This window comes from Oncorhynchus masou, chromosome 25 (assembly GCF_036934945.1).
Source record: "Oncorhynchus masou masou isolate Uvic2021 chromosome 25, UVic_Omas_1.1, whole genome shotgun sequence".
In the NCBI taxonomy this organism is placed as follows: Eukaryota; Metazoa; Chordata; class Actinopteri; order Salmoniformes; family Salmonidae; genus Oncorhynchus; species Oncorhynchus masou.
In genome coordinates, this window is record NC_088236.1 from 36,723,031 (window position 1) to 36,741,023 (window position 17,993).

Below are 17,993 nucleotides of genomic sequence, written 5' to 3' on the forward strand. Positions count from 1 at the left end.
TCTGGGGCGGTGTGTCACAGCATCATTGGACTGAGCTTGTTGTCATTGCAGGCAATCTCAACGCTGTACATTACAGGGAAGACATCCTCCTCCCTCATGTGGTACCCTTCCTGCAGGCTCATCCTGACATGACCCTCCAGCATGACAATGCCACCAGCCATACTGCTCGTTCTGTGTGTGATTTCCTGCAAGACAGGAATGTCAGTGTTCTGCCATAGCCAGCGAAGAGCCCGGATCTCAATCCCATTGAGCACGTCTGGGAACTGTTAGATCGGAGGGGGAGGGCTAGGTCCATTCTCCCCAGAAATGTCCGGAAACTTGCAGATGCCTTGGTGGACGAGTGGGGTAACATCTCACAGCAAGAACTGGCAAATCTGGTGCAGTCTATGAGGTAGAGATGCACTGCAGTACTTAATGCAGCTGGTGGCCACACCAGATACTGACTGTTACTTTTAATTATGACCCCCCCCCCTTTCTTCAGGGTCACATTATTCAATTTCTGTTAGCCACACGTCTGTGGAACTTGTTCAGTTTATGTCTCAGTTGTTGAATATTGTTATGTTCATACAAATATTAATATTGCTGAAAATAAACGAAGTTGACAGTGAGAGGACTTTTTTTTTTTGCTGAGTTTATAACATTTCCAAATAAAAATCCTTTCGTTCAAAAATTGTGTATCAAAGACTGTGACATTACGAATAACAACGTGCAGTGCTGTAATTAGTCATGCACATTTCTGTGTAAACTTAACCAAACCATCAAAATAGATTCAAAATACGTATTAGTCATTAAAGTGGTTGTTTCAAAATGAAACAAATATGATAGTAAAATGCTCAAAAGATATTTATGCAAAACTTTATTTGAATTAGTGGTCTTCATAACTCTTCATAACGGCAGTACATGCACTACATGCAGGTACAATCATTTATGACTCATCATAGATCAGAAAATGTCAGAGGTTCATGGATTAGAATTCCTTTAGAAGACGGTACTGTACATCTGTATGCATTTACATAATTGACCTCAATGACAGTTAATTTCCTATGAAGTAATGGTTTACAAATACGCCAAAATGATGATGACAGATGTAGTGACCGTGTAAATGTTACTAGCAGCAACAACCGTATAGTTTTCATTCAAACAAAAAATTAACATATAACTTTATACAAAATGTATGCAAAGCAACAACAATGGAGATATGAAGTATACATTTCTGGAAAATTACAAGTGAATACAAAATCTTCAGTTTAGAAACTCGTGTTTGTTTTTGTGAGTCCATATACAGTACCAGCCAAAAGTTTGAACAGACCTACTAATTCAAGGGTTTTACTTTATTCTTACTATTTTATACATTGTAGAATAATAGTGAAAACTTCAAAACTATGAAATAACACATATGTAGTAAGTAAAAAAGTGTTAAACATGTGGGAACTCTTCAAACTCTTCAGTGGCCACCCTTAGCCTTGATGAAAGCTTTGCACACTCTTGGCATTCTCTCAACCAGCCTCACCTGGAATGCTTTTTCCAACAGTCTTGAAGGAGTTCCCACATATGCTGAGCACTTGTTGGCTGCTTTTCCTTCGGTTTGCGGTCCAACTCATCCTAAACCATCTCAATTGGATTGAGGTCGGGTGGTTACACATCCTGGAGGTATGTTGGGTCATTGTCCTGTTGAAAAACAAATGATACTCCCACTAAGCGCAAACCAGATGGGATGGCGTATTGCTGCAGAATGCTGTGGTAGCCATACTGGTTAAGTGTGCCTTGAATTCTAAATAAATCACTAACAGTGTCACCAGCAAAGCACCCCACACCATCACACTTCCTCCTACATGCTTCACCTACTCTGCGTCTCACAAAGACACGGCGGTTGGAACCAAAAATCTCAAATTTGGACTCATCAGACCAAAGGACAGATTTCCACCGGTCTAATGACCTTTGCTAGTGTTTCTTGGACCAGGTAAGTCTCTTCTTCTTATTGGTGTCCTTTAGTAGTTTTTTTTCTCAGCATTTCAACCATGAAGGCCTGATTCATTCAGTCTCCTCTGAACAGTAGATATTGAGATGTGACTATTACTTGAACGCTGTGAAGCATTTTTTTGGGCTGCAATCTGAGGTGCAGTTAACTCTAATGAACTTATCCTCTGCAGCAGAGGTAACTGGGTCTTCCGTTCCTGTGGCGGTCCTCATGAGAGTCAGTTTCATCATAACGCTTGATGGTTTTTATGACTGCACTTGAAGAAACTTTCAAAGTTCTTGACATTTTCTGGGTTGACTGACCTTCATGTCTTAAAGTAATGATGGACTGTCATTTCTCTTTGCTTATTTGAGCTTTTCTTGCCATAATATGGACTTGGTCTTTTACCAAATAGGGCTATCTTCTGTATACCACCCCTACCTTGTCACAACTGATTGGCTCAAACACATTAAGAAGGAAATTCCACAAATTAACTTTTAACAAGGCACACTGGCAGGTAGCCTAGTGGTTTGAGCGTTGGACTAGTAACCGGCAGGTTGCAATATCGAATCCCCGAGCTGACACAGTAAAAATCTATCCTTCTGTCCCTGAACAAGGCAGTTATTTCACTGTTCCTAGGCCGTCATTGAAAATAAGAATTTGTTCTTAAGTTAAATAAAGGTTAAAAAAAATAATAATAATTGAAATGCATTCCAGGTGACTACCTCATGAAGCTGGTTGAGAGAATGCCAAGAGTGTGCAAAGCTGTCAAGGCAATGGGTGGCTACTTTGAAGAATCTCAAATATAAAATATATTTAGATTTGTTTCACACTTTTTTGGTTACTACATGATTCCATATGTGTTATTTCATAGTTTCAATGTCTTGACTATTATTCTACAAGGTAGAAAAAGTAAAAATAAATAAAAACTCAAAACTTTTGACTGGTACTCTATACTCAAAGCATCCCTCGTCCTCACTGAAAGAAACAATTTTAACAGTTAACACTACAGTATGCAGCAACATTTATACAAGTTTAAAAACAAACATCTCAATAGGCCTGACATGACAATTACAGATGATCATAGTGCTAGGTGACAGGATAAGAGTTTGATGGGCCATAAAAATCAAATGGCTGGAATATATGAGCCGTTTGTGATTTACAATAGCATCCCAATATAGAGTCCACATTGACCAGGAACCTTGTTGAGTACGGGACGCATGGTACGCTGTCAAGTGTATTGGTTAGTATGCATTGAAAGAGGAATGTTGGCTATTGAATCTAATATGGGCGCTGCTGGACTGTCCATAAATCCGGTAAAGAGGTCAATAGAACTCAATACAATGAAAATGCCATGGAAACACTCGGGGGGAAAGATCCGAATCTCCTCACTGCCCCCCATTAAAATTAACCTACATTTCGGCTATTGTTTATATGTGTATTTCACAATATTTTGAGGTGAAAATCAGAGTATAATGCTGTATGGATGTCAACCCCAACACATGTTCATGTCATAATCACCAATGAACTGCATTACAGCTAAAAACAACATTGACTATCACCACAGATTTCTCAGTGCTAGCTACGCTACCAGCTTATTCAAACGGGAGTTACCATTTAGCAGTTACTTCTTCTAAACCTGAACAGGGACTACTTCTAAATGTTATGCAGCAAAAACAGCCAAATATATCAAAATTGGACTTTAGTAACCACATTGTAGGCCTGTTACAATACATCAATGATAATGGGCTTGATGAATATCCACTTCATTAGATCAGATTTGAATGTGTCCCAATCCGGCATCCTTCTCCTATCCCCCGTTCCATTGACCTCTTTACCGCATCTATTACTGAGCATCTCTCTTATCTCTATGGGGATAGTGAACTTGTCATAGTGCTGATGGCCTATACTTTACCTGAGCGCAAAACCCCTGTGCTCATTGGTCAACAAAGTGTATGTTATATGTGATCTGGTGTCCATTGTCCCAGGCGTACAGGACCTTCTCCTTGGGATTATAGTCGATCTGGGTGGTGTAGGCGTATTCGTTGGTAAAGGGCAGACGAGGAATAGCCTCTGAGTTGGTGTGGGTGTCGTAGGCATAGTTCACCTCCCCTTCCTTCTGGTTGTAGACGTCCACAGCGTACAGCACCCCACAGATGATGAAGCAGTTCCCGTAGGAGTTTCTCTTCAGGCCCGTCCTCCAAGTTGTCTCCTTCTTCATGGACAGATCCCCAGGGTCCAGCTTACTGATGACGATCACCTCCTGCTGAGAGTAGTCATAGTCTGTGGCAGGGTAGATCACCCACAGTCCACTCTCGTCCACGGCAAAGTCAATGTCCGAGTGGCCTCTCCACTTCCAAGGGGTGGTGTCCTCATAAACCACGTCATGCAGGAGGGTCCAGGCGGCCACGTAACGCATCCTTAGGTCGTACTTAATTATGTTTTTGGTGAAAGCTCTGTTGTAGTAAAATGCTCCGTTGTACACCACATGGCCTGTGCCGATCCAGTTGTAAGGCAGTTTGAAGAGGTTGCTCCAACGACCTAACAGGACCAAATATATACATGTTTAGCGAGCGCTAACTACATACCATGTTGCCCCCCCCCAGACATTATGCCAACATCATGTAAAATTAAGAATAAATCAAGTCATTCTGGGTTTCACAGGTGTCCCACACACAAACATTTTAATAGTTCCATAACAGTTTATACAATTGTTTCACATGAGAGACGGACTAGTTTCTGTTTTATTATCCCACTCCCTGCTGTCCAAACAGATGTTCTGTTATTAGGGTTACACTCATATCTGGTCACATCTGCTCTCTTACATTTCCACCCCAGGAAGTGTGATTTAGATAATGAATGAAGCTGCAGCGAAGGACAAAAACAACCCCATAGCACAGCACTTTTGCCCCCTGAGGCCAGCCCATGCCTCTAATCCCTCAGCTATGGCCAGTTCAAATGAGAGGCCAGCCCTGCCTAAGCAGAGATCACAGCCACTCAAGAGATACCTAGCCATCCGCACACTGCTGTGAACTCACCACCCTTCTGGATATCAGAGCAAAATCTCTGTACGCTTTGCAAGATGTTAGTGAGTTTCAAAAAACATTGTCCTAACACCTCTAAATCAACCAGGCCAGTCCTGTGAGAAAGATAATTTTACCCAATCAGTTAACAGGAGTAATCTTATTTCTCTCTCCAATTACTAGTGCAAGAAGGGGTGGATTTTTCCCACCCAGCTGTTTTGGGAACTTTGTGTGTGTGGAATGAAAAGCACAGTATGACAACTATTGTAAAGTGGCTGTTCCACTGGATGTCAGAAGGTGAATTCACCAATTTGTAAGTCGCTCTGGATAAGAGCGTCTGCTAAATGACTTAAATGTAAATGTAAATGTAACTAAAACCTGAAGTTTGAGTCTCAAGCTGCGTCAAGATCACTTTGAGTCAAAATGCATGCCGAGATCTACCACTCAGACAAAAAAGGACTTAAAAAACGTTAGTCTATGCAACACTAACCAATTAAAAACAGTTCTGTTGCAATTAGGTTTGTGCAGTAGGCTATAGGCCCAATACATTATCACTGCATATTGGCTACGCTTGAATTGTCCTTCCAATGTTGTTCTTCTCAGACCATTTAAAAATGATATTTAAAATGTTTAGGCATATGATAACACTGGTAATAGATCATTTGTTGTATTACCTGTGAGGCATAATTATTTGCATATTGTTTTACTGGACTGATGGCCTGCATCTGATGGTCAGTCTGAGGGGAGGGAGCATCAGTCAGGAAGTTAAAGCTTGGTCGCAAATGGGTCTTCCAAATGGACAATGACCCCAAGCATACTTCCAAAGTTGTGGCAAAATGGCTTAAGGACAACAAAGTCAAGGTATTGGAGTGGCCATCACAAAGCCCTGACCTCAATCCTATAGAAAATGTGTGGGCAGAACTGAAAAAGTGTGAGCAAGGAGGCCTTACAAACCTGTCTCGGTTACACGAGCTCTATCAGGAGGAATGGGCCAAAATTCACCCAACTTATTGTGGGAAGCTGTGGAAGGCTACCCGAAACACTTGACCCAAGTTAAACAATTTAAAGGCAATGCTATCAAATACTAATTGAGTGCATGTAAACTTCTGACCCACTGGGATGTGATGAAGGAAATAAAGGATGAAATAAATCACTCTACTATTATTCTGACATTAAACATTCTTAAAATAAAGTGGTGATCCTATCAGACCTAAGACAGGGATGATTTTTTACTACTATTAAATGTCAGGAATTGTGAGTTTAAATGTGTTTGGCTAAGGCGTATGTAAACTTCTGACTTCAACTGTATCTCTCTATTTTGCATGAGAATACTTTGGAACAGATTTCCAAAATTAAAATCACTTGTTGCTGATTTGCTGATGTTTTTACAGTCTTATGTCCAACAATTCAAATAAATACCCAGGCTGCTAGTTGGGGAACCCTGGTCTATAATATGTATCTCTCTATGCCATGCCCACCTTGCTTGAAGTTGTCCAGGTTTCGGAACTCCACCAGGTTGTTGCCATAGTAATAGTTAGTGACGTAGATCTTGGAGTCCTTTGCCAGAGGATCCTTCATCCATGCTCCCTCATTCCTCCCATAGCTGTGCTGCTTCTCTGGTAGCTCGATAGACGCCAGGGTCCCCTCACAGTCTAGGATCTTCCCTGCCAAGTACAGCTCAAAACAGTCAACACAAAAACTACCAGAAAAACTGGATAAATAATGGCCTGCATGAGTTTCCAATCATCCAATTTCACAGTCACACATATTCTGGCAGCTAAACGTTACATACTTATCTGTTACTGAACTGAACAGAGTCATAGCATTGACTGTCAGTATTGCTGTAAATGAGCACATTCAGTTGATATAGGGTGTAGTGTAGTGTACAGTAGGGTATTGTGTTGGTCAGGCTACCTGCTCTGTGTAGGATTGGCCGGCTGTTGTTGTCTGAGTTGTCCAGGATGAGCATGATGGTGGGAGCTGGTCTGTCTAGCCTCTCTACTGCTGCTGCACTGGTGGTGGTGGTGGTGGTAGTAGATGGCATTGTGGTACTGGCTGTTGTTGTTGTTGCTGCCATTGTTGTCGTGGTAGTGACAGCAGTTTCTGTGGTGGTTGTCGAGTCAGCTGTGGTTACCTTTATGGTTTCCAAGATGATTTCAGCGCCTCCGTCCTCCGAGTGTGTCTCTTTGACGTGTTGGACGGTTTGAGTCTTGGCAGAGTTGTCTGAGGATAAAGGGATGAAGTATTGGAAAGCAGGCCCTGGAATTTAGTTACTCAAAATCAAACTCTGGAGGGGCCTTGTCTTCACGAGATTTCATTAAAATTAACTGACTAAAATAGAGCCTCAGAGCCACAGGCCCTGTATGAGCTGCTTTTGAGACCTCTGTCAGAGAGACAGACACCGTACAGTACCAGAGATTTCCCGGGGGCCACATCAAAGGGGAATGCATTAGTTATGCAGCACACAGAGCATGCCAGCTTCCTCTCACTTTCTCTGTCCCCTCCTCTGTAACCAAGTCGGTCCCGCTAACTTCTGCCTCTGCCTGTTTGGATTCAGAATTCCACAGTCCTCACATGACATTTTCTTATCCTTGGCCATGGAGAGAGAATAGTAGAACAGAGGACAGTACCAGGAGGAGAGGGCCAGGCTAAGTCTGCTCGCCTCTGTTACTCATATTACTAGAAATGTATCAGTCTAACTGAAATCCCAAATTTCCTGCCTGATACAAACTGCCATGAAGGTCATGGGTGTGAGGCAACACTATTTCTGAACAGACCGTTAAGAGACAAGCGGAGAAAATTATTTCAGATCCCTCCCATGTACTATACTCTCCTCCTCAAGTAGACGCTATAGGGTCCTCATGTGTAAGCTGAACAGGTATAAGCACTCCTTCATTCCCATGTCCATCAAATACCTGAACAGCAATATGTAAAGTGTGTTAGTACGCCACTGACAGAATAAGGGAATAGGCAAAGTATTATGTATCTGGCTATATGAGAAGTGTATCACGCTAAGAGTAAAGTGCAATGTATGTATTATGTTGAGTGTGTTGAATGTACAGTGTTTATTTTGTATACAGCAGTACTGTGTGTCTAAGACAATTTTCCCACTGGAACATTAAAGTTAATCCTATCCTGTCCTATCCTGTTCTACCCTAGCCTACTCTCACTTCCTGTGCTGCTAGACACATGTGAGATAAAACGCCTCTCCCTGCTACATAAGCAGCGCATCTGCACAACACTCGCTCTCTGAACCTCATAGTGCCAGCCGTGCACACTACCTGACCACATGTATCTGTTAAAGGCTTAACAGCAAGATAGAGAGTCAGGGAAAGCCTTAGGAATCAGGAGGCAGGCATAGATAAGATAATGTGCTGTGGGTCTCTAGAGTCAAAATCACAGGTATTGTTGTGGTGAAAGAAAAGCCACATTGTCTTTTATCTAATAGATGCCCTCCTGTTCTTTGTGAGAGATTATGGAAAGTAAGCTGATTCGCTTCACTGGATTGACAAAAGTGGCTGGACTCACCAAAGTATGGCTAAACGGCTAGGCATGGCAGAACACATGATCTAACAGCATATGTGCATCTGAACCTTGAGCAAACCTAGCATACCTATCCAGTTACCCAGCAAACCAAAATTGGTTCCTAGAACATTCGTTAGGTTGTAGCAAATGTTCTCAAGACACAAAAAAATGTCCAGACGTGCTGATGATTATAAAATGTTTGTATAAAACATTTGCCTGATGTTACTAGAACGTTCTTAGAACACATTTAATCTGCTCTTAAAATGGTCCCAGAATGTTTCTTTAGGTTGTAGGAACATTGTGGGCATATAACAAGAGATTCCGAAAACACTTAAACCGTCCAGTTAGGCTGACATTCAGATAATGTTTCTATCTGGGTGCACAAAACCTTTGATGTTGCAAGAATGTTAACAAAAAATCCTTTCTGAGTTCTTTATAGGTTCCCAGAACATGTAATTAGGTTGTGGGAATAATGTGGGTACATTACAAGAGATAGGTTCCCAAAACACAAAAGTGTGATGACATTCATACAATGTTTTGACCTGATATTACCACAACATTCTCAGCATGCAAAAGTCTAGCTCCTTAAAGAGCGACTGTCTTTAAAAAGTAACAAATCCCTCAGATTATTTTATATGTTGCATCAATTCAAGTCTGAAACAGTTATTCTAGTGATACAATTGATAATTGATAATAAAGTCAGTTTTCTCTTAACCTCTCTGCGCACGGAACCCGGTAGCGGGATGAAATTCGACAACATACGGTGACCGCTACATAAATAGTCATATTAAACATGAATGAAAATACAAGTGTCTCACATGTTTCGAAAGCCTAGAATCTTGCTAATCCAACTGTGTTGTCAGATTTAAAAAAGGATTTACTATGAAAGAATGCGATGCAATTATCTGAGGATAGAGCCCCATAAAAAACAACTATTTCAACCAGCACAGGCATAACAAAATCACAAATGGCAATAAAATAAATTGTTTACCTTTGACGATCTTCCTCTGTTTGCAATTCGAATGCTCATTGTTACACAATGAATGGTCTATTGTTTGATAAAACAATATAGCCTAACACGAAACATTTTGTGAACCGCTTGTGTCGTGAATTCCGTCTCATTCCATTTTCGACGACACACTCGAGGTAAATACACACACAGAACGTGACTTTTCCAGTCATGTTTGGTTTCATTGCAATCAACTGGTTTGTTTGTAACACAACCAAACCTGATGGGTCATTTTGCGTGATGTATTGACTGAAAGAAACCGATTTGAAGACAACAAGTAATGACATCATTGTGCACCAATGATTTGCCCGCTGTTTCGATGATTGACTTTAACCCAATGACCACTGATCGTCTTGAAATCTAGTTGGGTAGATAGCCAATGAGCTGAGGTAAACGGCAATATGTAATGTTTATGTGTTGGAAGACCAACCCATGTAGTAAACTCCGGCGTAAAGAGGGTCATTCGCCATTGAATTTTCATACCGGAAGGAGCAACGCATGTTGTGCACAGCGTTGTTTGGGTAAAGCGCATATTCAGCTGTTTATATATCAATCAGTATGGCGACTAAGTCAGGGAAAGCTAAATCTAAGTCTAGATATACAGATGTAAACACAATTTTAGAAGAAATTGATCGAGGACGATTCATTTAGCGATTCCCAAATGGCGGAATATTTTTTGAATGGAGAAGACATCGTTTTGGACTGGTAAGTTTTTCTCATGCTAATGCCGTTGTTTGAAATTAACAATATAAAATATTATTTGTGAAATGAAATAGCCTATTTGAGGCTGTTGAGGGGAGGGCAGGCCCACAACAATGGCCAAAGTGAAATGGAGACAGTAGATACAGCTGGTCTGTTCTAATATAATAGAGACAGTAGATCTAGCTGAAATGTCATAATATAAATGAGACAGTAGATCTAGCAGGTCTATAATAATATATTCAACCTTATGTTCCCTGTACTCTATATATATCTGTTTATTATACCTGTTGATACAGGGCTCATATGTGAAACTATTCTAACTGAACATTTTCTTTCACAGTGACACTGACTTCGAATGGGAGCCCCCAGTGCCAAGGTATCCATCCCCCACTGAAGCTGGTTCATCCAGCTCCTGCCACAAGCGGTGTTCATCTGCCCAAATGTATTTCTGCAGGCATGGATGTGCTATGGCACCTGGCATCAGCAGCATAATATTGTGTAGAGGACTGAGGGTCTTCCAAATATTGAAAATGTTATCATGTTTTTTCTCCATTTTTGGAGGGGGTGTGTTATAATACCATTTTAGTATTTTGTATATAGTTATTCCATTCAAAATGTATAACTTCACCAATTTGGCCACTCGGGTACATTTGGGCTACTTGTGTGGGACACCTGGGTCACTTCATGATCAATGTCATGTAGCACACTCATTTTGGAAGTTATCATTCTGAAACTTTGCACAAGTACTATTGCCCTCTTATGTTTTTCATTGTCCAAGGCCCTTCTCCACTGATTGCTCATTTTGGCCGGGCAGCCAGCTCAAGGAAGAGTCTTGGTGGTTTCAAACTTCTTCTATTTAAGAATGATTGAGGCCACTGTGTTTTTGGGGCCCTTCAATACTGCACAATTTTTGTTGGTACCCTTCGCCAGATCTGTGCCTCGGCACAATAGTGTCTGAGAGGTCTTCGGAAAATTCCTTTGACCTCGTGGCTTGGTTTTTATTCTGACATGCACTGTCAAAGCTGGGACCTTATATAGACAGGTGTATGCCCTTCCAAATCTTGTACAAGCAATTGAATTTACCACAGGTGGACTCCAATCAAGTTGAAGTAACATCAAGATAGTCAATGGAAACAGAATGCACTCGAGCTCAATTTTGAGTCTCAGAGCAAAGGGTCTGAATACTTATGTAAATAAGGTATTTCAGTTTTTTTTAATACATTTGCCAAAATGTCTAAAAACCCGTTTTCGCTTTATCATTATGGGGTATTGTGTGTAGATTGATGAGGGTGGGAAATAATTTAATCAATTTTAGAATAAGGTTGTAAGGTAACGAAATGTGGAAAAAGTGAAGGAGTCTGAGTATGTTCCGACTGCACTGTAGATGTAAAATTGCGCAACTAAAACATAATCTGCAATTTTTTAAAATTAATGACAGATTTCTTGAGTTATCTTAGATTCATCCTTGGGATTTTGAGTAAGTGAAATAGGCTTCCGTGTCTACAGTGTCTCATGCAGGACAAACATCATTAACCAAATGGAGAATCAGTCAGAAAACACTCCTCCAAGACTGAAATCGCATTACAGCGTTACAAGTACACAGCATATGAAGAGGTTGGGAATATTTGAATAACTCAAACATTTTCTTCTGTTTCCTGATTGACCATATTAGAGTGAAAAAACGTGAAAGGCCAGTTATCTCCTGGTGGCACAGAGGGCTAATGATCTGGTTGCTGATTTTAGGATTGCAGATTCAATCCCACATATTCTTTAACCATGTTTCTTTTGAAGAAAACTGTGAAATTGAGGCTCAGATACACTCTACTAAAAGAGAGGATGTATTTATTTCATCCAGATTTTTTAATCTAGCCAGAAATGCAGAATTTAGACTAACTGTAAAAATAAAACATTGTGCAAAAAATGGACTGTTCAACTTTTTAAAAGACACACCCAATATAATTCCTACTTTGAGTCGCTTGACATGGTCCCCCCTCTCTTATTGTTCATGATCTGAAAAGCAAAACTGATCCTAGATGAGCACTCATAGTTTTGGATACCTTGTAAATATGGGCCCAGCAGTATGCCATATATAAAGAGGATGGGTGAGGTGATGGTGAATAACTCAGTTATCGGGTATATCCCTGGTTTAGTTATGTGTAAGAAGGCTAAAAAGGAAGAATGGAATTCCTGATTGACCATACTGCCACACTGAAAAAAGAAGGCGTAAGAGAGCTTCCCTGGTGTGGCAGAAGATAAAAAACCTGACTTAGGAACCAAACATTGGTGGTTCAAACACCACATGTGCATATTTTCAGTGTATGACGTGTAAATATATAGTTGTGTTTGTACTGTATGATTGAAGGCTGTTCCAATGTGCTCTAAATTAAAATGCTGTGGACAATACAGTCCTCAAATGCAAATTGCCATTAAATCTGTAGAGAAACATACTGGGATGTATTCCAATCTGCTTTAAGGAGCTACACATTTGCATGCTGAGATTGTAGTGGTAATATTGGGTCAATCTTAAATATAGCATGTTCTAGAAATGTTCTGAAGACCTCTAAGACAAGGTCAACTGTGGAGTACTAGTCAAAAGTCCGGACACACCTAATCAGTCCAGGGTTTTTCTTTATTTTTTTTTTTTACTATTTTAGACATTGTAGAATAATAGAAGACATCAACACATATGGAATCATGTAGTAACCAAAAAAAGTGTTAAACAAATCAAAATATATTTTATATTTGGGATTCTTCAAAGTAGCCACCCTTTGCCTTGACAACTTTGCACACGCTTGACATTCTCGCAATGTCTTCACTATTATTCTACAATAAAAGAAAAACCATTGAATGAGTGGGTGTGTCCACACTTTTGACTGGTACTGTATGTTGCGTGAACATCAATGGAATATTATGTTAAACCTAAAACAAATATACTATGAACGTCATAAAAACAGACTTATTTGGAAATTGGGGAACATTATGCAACATCGTGGGAATGTTCTGTGCAACCTTTGTGAATATCACAAGAAAATTATTTTAAAATTAAAGGAATGTCCTGTGCAACCTAACTTCAACATTGTATGAATGTCATCACAACTGAGCATATATTTTTTATTTTCGCAACCATGTGTGTGAGGTGTATACTTTTGTTTCAAAGTAGATTCGTTTAAGACTACCCAGAAACACTCTGTGTGACCCTGATTTAACCCAGGGCAGTAAAAGGTTTTAAGATGGTGTGTCGCCTTGTTAATGTCCAAAAGCTTAAGGCTCTCTTTCCATTTCCCCTGAAAACCAGAACATCCAGTTGTTGGGGACTCGGCAGAGGCTAGCAACAACCTAACCAACGTTCTGGGAACTTTCACAGAACCAATTTTGGTTTGCTGGGAAAACGTTACTTGTACATTGTGTTGTTACATTACCTGGAAAACTAATGAGAACTTTTTGTGAATGTTCTGTGGTGTTGTGCAGAACAAGGAGAACAAACCAAAGGTATTTATTACATTAAAAAACGTTTTGGGGACGTTATCATACTAATGTTAGATAAAACTAACTAGAGATTAATGGGAATCTTAGCTAATGTTCTGGGAATGTTCTCGGTTTGTTTGGTATTAAGTATTAACTATTCTGTAATCACTCCCTCTTCAATCAGGGTTGAATGCAAAATGCTTTGTTTAAAAGAAGACATTGTATCATCATATCTTTGTACTCCCTGATGAAGGCCATGTAGCCGAAACGCTTTGGACTTTGTTCCATTGAACATGCTATACAAATAAAGGCATTTTTATTAATTATATGAAGAGTGCCTTGGTCCTTCTTTCTTTTTGTAAACTTAAAGAGGATTTGAAGGAGTCAGGAAATGTTTTATCAACTTTCATCTGCACAGTGATGAGGTTCTCCCACACATTGTGTGCTAGGCGTGAAGCTGGGGCATGTCCTGGATGTGGCAATGTTATTGAAACAGCATTCCTTTAGCTCGATGTATTATGTCAATACAAAAAATGGATTTCCTGCTCGCTGAATGCACACAAGCAATGTGATCCTCCAATGGCCCAAGCCCTGATTTGTTAAAAAACAACAGCAGGATAAGTCTTGTCCTGAGGATCTGGTGATCTACAAGACGAAGGATTCACTGTGTTACTTCCTCTAGCAGAGCTGCCAACATGTAGCAGGGAGATTTACACTCTTTTATCACACCAGTGCGAGAACATCATCTTTCACTCAAATCTAAATGGCTTGATCTATACAGAAATAGAATGTACAATATCTGTCTCCGTCGGGAACATGAAATATTTTTGTATTAGTTTTTTAAATTTAGCTAGGCATGTCAGTTAAGAACAAATTCTCATTTTATAATGACGGCCTACCCCAGGCAAACCCTCCCCTAACCCGGACGACGCTGGGCCAATTATGTGCCGCTCTATGGGACTCCAGATCAGTGTTGTGCAATGCAGATCATGCATTATGTAATGAAGACCCCCCCCCCCCAAAAGAGTATAACTTACATTTGAATTGGTTTAGTTTATAACAATCACAATGGGGTCTGAGCACATTAGAACAGCATATAAATGATCTCATACAGGCTGGCTGAGAGCTGCTAACTCAGCTGAAGTCACATTCTAATGTTGTCTTAAGGGGTGAGGGGGCTCCATACACACTGGGCTGGGAGAGAGAGTGGTCAAACTCTCCCCTTGTATCGGCCCCTTTTCTCTCACCTTTACCACCTGTGACATGCTCGTCCCCATCCACCTTGGCTGCTTTGTAGTATGTGATGCCCCTCACTACCCCCGGCTGGTGCCCTGCCACCTTGGCCTTGGCTGTGGGGTCAGGCTTGATGGGCTTCCCAGGTTTGGTGCTCTCTTTCTTGGGTTTTACAACCTTTTCCTTGGGCGGCTTGGGAGGGGGCTTAGATGCAGGGGACTTTTTGTTAGGTTTTTTTACGGTCTCTTTGGTTTTCTCATCATTGGTGTCCTGTAAACATGAACATTTAAGCCTGTGATTTATGGTGCGTCTGTGTGGGCATGTGAACGTTTGTGTGTGTTTGATGTGTAATTTGTGAGCAAGCTTTTGTGTGTGTGTGTGTGTGTGTGTTTGTTTGAGACACACTTACCTGAGCTTTGGTCTCTGTTTGGTCTTTCTGCAGTAGCTGCAGCCCCAGGCTGGAGATCTCCTTCTTGATGCTCATCATGATGTTTGAGTAGTTTTCATACCTCTTAAACTGGTTTGTTAGAGTGATCATGCTGTCCCTTACAAACTCATTGTCCCGAGTCAGGTTGGTCTTGATTGTCTGGAGAAACAGACGTGTTCTAAGAGTCAGACCAGTCCATTGCACAAATGTGCAAATAACTCTATCCTTTTGTAAATAGATTATTAAAACGTTACTTTGTGTGACTCGTACTCTGTCACACAAATCTCTATCCCCATTCTAGTACATCTTTTCCTGTAAGAGAAGTGAATAACTGTAGCCATGCAGTTTAGGGGGGGGGGGATTACTAGTATCCAATCACAAACCATTTAATCAGCTCTGTCTCCATAAAGGACCGTAGACAGCTTTAACAGCTTAGAACCCTTGGAAAGATCCCAATACACTCAAACACAGTATGTAGAAAGGCATGCAAACCTAGTGTACCCTGGTTGTTGTTTTATGTCCTAGTTATTGTGACACTTGTTCCACTATACCAGGACGTTGTTTTTTGTGCTTACCTCCTCTAGTGTGTTCATCTGGGAGACCACCTTATTGATGTAGGAGTGAACCTTCATGAGGTCCAGACTGTACAGCGTCCCCTCCAGTAGGTCCACCATGGAATGGAGCTGCACACCCACAGCACAGAGGAGAGCATTAACACGAAACAACAACCAGACTTAATCTATGGCTAAGTCTAAATCCACTGAGGATGGCCTGGGGCCGAAACGTTTGTGTTTTGTTTTCACCTTTCCATTATGCAAATTCTTGCACTATCATTTTTTTGGGGGCACAGTGATGTTCTAATAAACATGTTTATTTTTCATTCAAGCCTCAGTTTTTGACAGTGTGCGGGTCGCCATCTCTTCCAGTATTCTTTTTTTACTCCTATGTACCTGACACTATTCAGTAGTAAGGACCTTAAAAGAGTGCAGAAGGCCTAAATCCAGTCAGATCACACATCTGGTTCTGGTTGTTCTGTTCATATGCTACATGGCGTGCCTCCTCTCCTCTCACTGCCAGTGAAAAAGGAATGTGTGCTTCAGATATGAAGGTCCTCAGAGGTGCTGAGATGTTATTAGCAGATGGATATCAGACAGACAATTCAGTGATGTCATAGTGAACTGTCTGTGTAACAACTTGGGACACCTTGAAGCTTTCATTTGAACAATTACACATGATATCCTGTTTCTGCTTCTCCCATGGTTAAGTATACTGTATCTTCAGGATCAAACCACACACATGTAATCAGGGTCACTGTCTTTACACAGTCAATTACCTGATTTTACTACTAACATTTACAGTTATAAGGTTATTTTGCCATTAAGTTACAGTTAGTGTCTGTTACTGCTCCACCTCCGGTCACCTTGAGAAGCTCTGGGGCCTGTTTCTTCAGCTTCTCCATCTTCCACTCGTTCTCGCAGGGGTTGAGGGAGGAGGGAGGGGCTGTGCAGGAACACTTGCAGTCCGATCCAGAGCTGACGGTCTCCACCGTGTAGAAGTCCTCCACCCGTGCTTTCCCGCTCCTCAGATGCTGGCACGCATCCTTGCTCAGTGGCCTCATGATGCACTTACATCGACAGTCTGAGCCCTCCGATGTCATCCGCACCGGCTCTGTCTCCCCAAAGATCTGACAAGAGAGACAGAGTTGAAGAGAAGGGATGAAATGGACCGATTACACCGGTTTTAAATAGAGTGGTATAGGAGTGGTTGACTAAAGTATTCCTGACATGCGTGAACGTGGGGTTGAATGTGAGAGGGCCAGTCTGGAGGCTGAGCAGCATTCAAGCAGAGACATTCTGTGAAAGCAACTCTATCTGACCCATAGTGATCAATGGTCAGGATTTAACTTTGACATTATGATTCATAAATATATATGCTGAGCTTGTGTTTTCTCACAGGAGTCTATGGAGAGTTGTTCCAATGTTCTGAATGACTCCTTCCCCGGTGGACATACTATGAATAGTAAATCAATTTTCTTAGGAGAGAAACAAAAGCAAGGAAAGGAAAGTGATCCTGGGACATTTACCACATGCTTCATCTCCTTTGAAGCACATGAAAGCAATTGAGACCAATGCAATGCAATTAATATAAACTCTTATCACCAGCTGCGTGTTGGACGGTAGCAGTCCCCGCCACACACTGACAATATTCTCATAATCATTCCAGATACATAACAAAAGCCAACCATTGCATAAACAGTACAAAAAATATATTATAGACATAATATTATATTCATTAAAGTGATGTGTTTCTAGGTTTCATTCTAGGCCCAGTCAGACATTTGATATACCATAGATTTATTGCATATCTTATTGAATGTTCAGTTGGTGTTGGTAAGAGGTCAATGAGTGCCAAACCTTCATTCCACAGAGAGCTTAAGGTGTCACAGTAGTTCTCAAGTGCCTGTCTCTCTGTCTGTTGTCTGTGACGGGCACTGCTCTGTTCATCTTCCCATGTCTGGCCATCTCCCCCAGCGCCTCATGTGAGAATGGCGCTGGAGGGAATAGCGGACGTTTCAAGGGGATCTGACCAATTGTGCTATTTTGTGTATTTATTTTTGCGATGATGGTAAAAACAAAAACATTTTTTTTTACA

The 17,993-nt window shown here is 41.0% G+C and overlaps 1 protein-coding gene across 1 annotated transcript in view; it reads right to left on the minus strand.

The window, feature by feature from the left end:
• Positions 1-841: 841 nt before the first annotated feature.
• Positions 842-17,993, minus strand: part of LOC135514246 (olfactomedin-like protein 2A) — a 29,843-nt gene continuing 12,691 nt past the window's right edge. The window contains exons 2-8 of the mRNA XM_064937587.1: positions 16,762-17,025; positions 15,917-16,024; positions 15,324-15,500; positions 14,929-15,184; positions 6,895-7,203; positions 6,459-6,644; positions 842-4,498 (exon numbers count right to left, since the gene is read on the minus strand). Coding sequence (XP_064793659.1) covers positions 3,894-4,498; positions 6,459-6,644; positions 6,895-7,203; positions 14,929-15,184; positions 15,324-15,500; positions 15,917-16,024; positions 16,762-17,025 — 1,905 coding nt within the window. The 3' untranslated portion in view covers positions 842-3,893. The remainder of the gene's footprint in view (positions 4,499-6,458; positions 6,645-6,894; positions 7,204-14,928; positions 15,185-15,323; positions 15,501-15,916; positions 16,025-16,761; positions 17,026-17,993) is intronic.